General features: G+C 30.1%; 1 protein-coding gene across 2 annotated transcripts; it reads left to right on the top strand.

Moving 5' to 3' along the window:
• Window positions 1-2,133: 2,133 nt before the first annotated feature.
• Window positions 2,134-5,025, top strand: LOC137812579 (uncharacterized). Of its 2 annotated transcripts, none has more exons than XM_068614662.2 (8): window positions 2,134-2,679; window positions 2,969-3,148; window positions 3,308-3,373; window positions 3,501-3,569; window positions 3,689-3,787; window positions 3,881-4,078; window positions 4,333-4,440; window positions 4,561-5,025. In XM_068614662.2, exons 1-7 carry the CDS (start codon window positions 2,275-2,277, stop codon window positions 4,420-4,422), a joined length of 1,107 nt encoding a protein of 368 aa, XP_068470763.2. In that variant the 5' UTR covers window positions 2,134-2,274; the 3' UTR covers window positions 4,423-4,440; window positions 4,561-5,025. The 2 variants fall into 2 exon arrangements, with proteins under 2 accessions (XP_068470763.2, XP_068470764.2); XM_068614663.2 differs by having other exon boundaries at window positions 3,689-3,760.
• Window positions 5,026-6,000: the final 975 nt, after the last annotated feature.

Raw genomic sequence — 6,000 nt, forward strand, 5'->3', positions numbered from 1 at the left:
GTCCTTTTCTCAAACACTTTAATGTCATTCTATAATTAACAGTGTCGCTCAAATACATAATTAATCGTTACCTTTTTCAAGTGCATTAATTACAATTTAATTTCTATTTAGGATTATGTTTAGAAAATTAATATTTAATTGTTAGTTTATATACAGTTTAGAAAACACATTTAATTGCTTAGAAAACTCATTTAAAGGGGAAACTTGTTAATTTGCTGTTTAAAAAAAAATTGCTTAAATTAGCAACTTGTAAATATTTTTCTTGAATCCTTATCCTCTCTTACATAGACTGAAGAATATGACTATTACAAGTTAACTAATCAGTAGGAAGATAACTGAGAAAAAAAAAGTGAGATGATGAGTTCCAATGATTTTGAGGATACTTTTTGAAAAATAAAAAATAAGTTCTTAAAAAAATTAACTTTAATAGCCAAATTAACTAATATATACTTGCCATGTGAATTAGTTAAGAGAACAAAAATTAATTAAAACTCAATTGTGTATTCTTTATATCAGTTTTCTTACAAGACATCTGTTATTAATCAATCTGAATTCTGAATGAGAAGTGATAATTATTCATAATCCTGATAAATTAAGCTATTACAATAAATATATATATATATATATATTTAAAACTTTCAAAAATATCTTTTAGTTTATAGTTTTAGTTTAAACTTTAGATATTTTAGACATTAAAAAAGATTATTGAAATGAGTTTTTGTTAAATATTTTTACATATCATGTTAATTTTCAGTGTGAATGTTAAAATGTTTAGATTAATTTATCGAGAATGTTATAATATTATAATAGATGTTGAAGTATTAAAAAATATTAATTTTTTTTAATTTTTTTTTATTACAAAATATTTATTTATGAGGTATAAAATTTAGAGTTAAAAAGAAATCAATTTTATGTCAGTTACATTATAATACATGTAAATCATATATGAAAGATAGATTATTAATTAATTATATTGAGAGTTGGTTCACAAATTTAACTTTTGTGATATGATTATATATAAAATATCGAAAGCTAAAGCATACATCTGGGAAGTACCTCATTAGCTAGGTATTCCTTTATTTCGTAGCACTGTTCTACTAGCTGAATTTACCTGTAAATAAACCCCCTAATATTTTGGGCAAGGACACTTCACAACTTCAAGTACTGCACAATCTATATATGTTTCTGTTGAATATAAATATTTTTTCTGCCAAAGAACTTTCTGTGCACTTTATTGCCAAAAATTAGTGTAACTACTGTCTCTAATATGGTATTAGTAAGTAAAACAAAAGTCGTACATCAACTAACTAAAAAAAACTATTTAATCTTTTCACAAATGTTAACAATTGACTTTATAACAGTTACAGAAAATGAGACTAACAATTTGTCTTAAAAGTAGTCATCTTAAAAAAAATATTAAAATTATTTATTAAATATTAGTTGCTAAAATAAAGATTAAATAAATTAAAATTTATTCAAAAATAAGAAAGAAATACAGGTAATAGGATTTATTTGATCTCAATCAATACTTAATATATAGTGCCTATCTGTAAACATTTTTTTTTTCATATAATGACTCTTATTAGTTATAACTTTCAAATGTATATAGGTAGATACAAAGAGGTACGAGAAAAATGTGGGAGACTGAATTAAAAAAATACAAAAATGATATTAAAATAATGGAAGAATAAGTTATTTATAGTAATTAAAAAGAAAAATATATAGTTCTAAAGTAAAATAAAATTGAAACATGAATTTTGCATCTGGAGAAGATTGCAATTTTATGTATGGTGTTATTATTTATTATCTTAAAAATCAAAACAAGAATCAATCAATAGCATTATAAATTATAACTTTTTTTTGCTATCTTTTATTCATGGGTAATGGTTAGAAAATGTTTTGTTAGAAAAATGAATCAAGTGATGACTATTGTGGTTCATTTATTGTTGACAATCACGTTAGAGAAAAAGTTTGAGTTGATGACAGTATTATAAAACAATAAAAATAAAACGGGTTGATAAGATTAGACCAGTCAAATGTACTGTCTCTGCATGAGAATGAGTTACTGCATAAAGATTTCAGCATTTTATGTGGCAAAGATCTTTTATATATAGGCCTGGCTTCTGAGTTTTTCACAGACCAACTTTTGCTGAGTCCAAACTACTGATACATCTGCATACTGCAAACCTTTGAGTATCACCCTTGCTTTTCTTCTTCCATCACTTTCCTCACCACAATTCATCTTTGATTTTCCAACCCAAAACCTCTTCTCAAATGGCAGCTTTTTCATCCCAATACTACCATCCCTTTCTAGTTCACTCCCCAACCTTCTCAATCACTCCTTCCATAAACAAACTCTCTTCTTTGGGGGACCAACAACCCCTTATAAACACCACCACTACCCTTCCTCCTTCTCATCATTTTCACAATACTCTTCATCAGGAAACGTCTCTCAATAGTGTCACTAATCAACAATCTAGCTCCGCTGATCAAACCTCCAAGGCTACTACCATCAGTGACACTGACCCTTCTGTGATAAAAAACTATAGTCCTCAGACATCCATGGTTGTGGACAAGCTCGAAAAAGGTGATGAACAGGTCACTCAAAAGGTGACCCCGGTGCAGAAGAAGAGAAGAGCAAGAAATGAACCTTCCTTGAGCAGCAGCCCCTTATCAATGGTGAACTTTTAAAACCATTTTTTCTGTTTTCCTTATCTTCAAACACATGTTAACTAGACACAATAATTGCTAACTGAGAAATGTCAACAACACACTCTTTCTAATTAAAGTATCTTTTATAATTAACTTTAAGTTGTTAGAAATTTCAGTCCTTATTTATGATTTTATAATTTCTTTTACAAATTAACCTATAGTAGAAACTGTAATAGAAGAGGTGTTGTTAATGTTGTTGGCACTCATTTTATTAATACAATTAAGTGATGCTTAATTACTTTGTAAATTATTACAGGACTCAGCAGAAGAGGCAAAGAAGAAACAAAAGAATAGCAATGGTGGGGATCAAGGAGAAGACAAGCCAAAAGAAGTGAAGAAGGATCAGAAAAAAGGTCCAGAAGATCCTCCAACAGGGTATATTCACGTTAGAGCAAGAAGGGGTCAAGCAACAGATAGCCACAGCCTAGCTGAAAGGGTACAAAATACATCACTCTTAACAACTATGAACCAGTGTGTTTGTGTATATATGTTTCAATATTAGGTGACTAGTTGAATATATACCATAATGCCAAAAAAAAAAAATCATGCTTCATTTTGAATGTTGCAAAAATGAATAATAAATGGATTATTTCAGGTGAGAAGAGAGAAAATAAGTGAAAGGATGAAGACGTTGCAGCGACTTGTGCCAGGCTGTGATAAGGTGAAGTTTCACTTCTTTAATCTTACATGTTTGAATTGCATTCATATACAACTCCCTTGAGGCATTTACTTGTTTCTGTCAACCCTTCTTGACAGCTACATTTGATTTGCTTCATAAATATTATTAGGTAACCGGAAAGGCCCTTGTGTTGGACGAAATAATCAATTATGTTCAGTCCTTACAGAATCAAGTGGAGGTAGTGGCACAACAATTATATAATTTTTTTTCTTTTCGTTTTTGAAGCTATTCCACATTGTTCATTACTTATAATGTCTAAGCAACGATTTAGCTTTATAACTGTATATTCTTCTGCAGTTCTTGTCAATGAAACTTGCTTCTGTGAATCCCATGTTCTTTGACTTGGCAATGGACTTAGACACCCTCATGGTTAGACCTGATCAGGAGAGAAAAATAGTAAACATATTTTTTTCATCTGCTAATGATAGATTATTGTTGTTTTTGTCTGAAATATGAGTAATGATGAGACTTTGTCCCACTGAATTTCAGAAATTAAATAATGCAGCATCCCCATCACTACTACCATGTGTGGAACAATGCAGACCAAACCAGGCACTTGCTTTTGCTGACACAACCACCCTGACCACCACTACTAGCAGCTTCCCCACCGCTAATAATGATGACTATCTTTTGGATTATTCATCCTCATCTTTTCTTCAACCCCACAGGCCAAATGCCTTCTTTGAGGTATGTTTAGATGAATCAAGTCACTTCCTTATATGTTTTGGTTTTCTTTGAAGGGAATTTCTTTTTTCGTTCAAAACCTTTACTTCTGATTAAGAATAGTATTCTAAAAGTAGTTTATTTTAATTTGTTTAAATGATAAACTGAATAGTAGTAGTAGATAATTACAATATTATAGAAAATTATCAAAGGATAAATAATTAAAAGAGAGAAGGGTTTTCTCTTTTCGTGTATTCTGACAAAAACATAATTTTCAGTATAACGGTGGTCAGATTTGGGAAGTAGACCAACGACAAAAGTTTCTTCATCCATATGGATTCGCCGATAACACTGGCTCTTTCAATTAATATCAATGTTTCACATAGGTAAACTCTCAATAACTCATACATTAATTGTAATAATCTATTTCTATAGATAATACATATATTCTTATTATCATGATCTTCTTCTTAAGTTCTGACCCTTTTATTTTAATCATTTTTAAGGAACTGTTGTTTCTAGCTAGTAGGTTGGAAAATTCAAAACAAGTACCAGTATCTCAGTGAAAAAGAAATATTGTTATGCATGAAAAATGGAAGTTATGGTTGGTATCACAGTATCATCATATATACGAATATATGATCATATTTTGAAGGGAATTCGTGATTTTCTTTGCTTGGTTCCTGACTTGTCCACCAAAGTAAAGAGACCTTTGAAGACGATGAATAAAGTGCAGCAAAATTAATGGTTGAAGAACACACACTAAGGACAGAAAATGCCAACCGAATAAAACCATATCTTTTACTAGATCTGTTGTTCTGTTCCTGTCCAACATATATGTGATGCACAAATTCCAAGAGACTCTATGTCAATCCTGCAGACATTGAAATTTATGTCATGTAAATTAATTATATGTTAATTATTAGAAGAAAAATGAACTAGGCAAATCTACAATTGGTAATTTATGGTTACTCAAGAGTTTTCTCCCTTTGTAATACTTTGATTAGAAGCCTTATAAATCAAGGATATCTTTATTTTTGTACTCTTATCAAAGGTAATTAACAAATAATACTCTCTTAATCACTAATTAATTCACTTTGGCTAATGGACTCCAGTATTACTTTTTAGATCAAAATGATTGTTAGTTTTGTTGTAAATTATTTATCAGAATTATGTAACTGAAGTAGAAGAAAAAAAGAGAGCAAAATAATTCACTTCAGAAGTTTCTTAAATTAATGTTACTTTATCTTGGGACAGGTGAAGACAAGTTCTTTGTAATGTCTTTATCAGGAAAGATGTCACTGTTTCTTAAGAAAGAAAAAATATCGAAAGTAGTTGTGATGTCCCTGTAAGCAAACACATTGAATTTCACTGCTCAATCAGTTTATTGCCACATATTTTGGTTTTAATGAGAAGAACCAAGTTGTGTAAAAGGCTCGTGCTTTATATTTTTGAACTAAAATCTAATGTGAAAAAAGTTTACTGAGAGATTTTCTTTGGAATGGTGATCCAGTGAACCTATCTTCTTATGAACAACCTTTGTCTCTTTCCTTCACTGTTTACTTTCCAGATGGTGAGCATGAGGGATATAAGACAACAATGGTTGTCCCTAATGGTGTCTTTTTTACAACAGTGTTGTTTTCTGAGGAAACAACTTCTGGAACCAAAAAAACACACTCAAGAAATCATGGCCAAGAAAACTTCTTTGTGTAATACAAAGGCTAACCCTAAAAGTTAGGATTAGGTTTTACAAGCAAAGTATAAAAAGAAGGAAAGATTACAAACATTTCATCCTTCCCCAAAGAGGAATAAACCATTTTTTTTTTGTTTTTCACTTTTAGTTTTGTAGTCATGGATATAAACAGTCCATATGGAATTTTTTGTCCCCTATGTTATGTATTTCTCCACCCACATGTTGCTTTCTCCTCACCCACCTTTTCCACCAT

Source organism: Phaseolus vulgaris, chromosome 2, assembly GCF_051622355.1.
Source record: "Phaseolus vulgaris cultivar YP4 chromosome 2, ASM5162235v1, whole genome shotgun sequence".
NCBI lineage: Eukaryota > Viridiplantae > Streptophyta > Magnoliopsida > Fabales > Fabaceae > Phaseolus > Phaseolus vulgaris.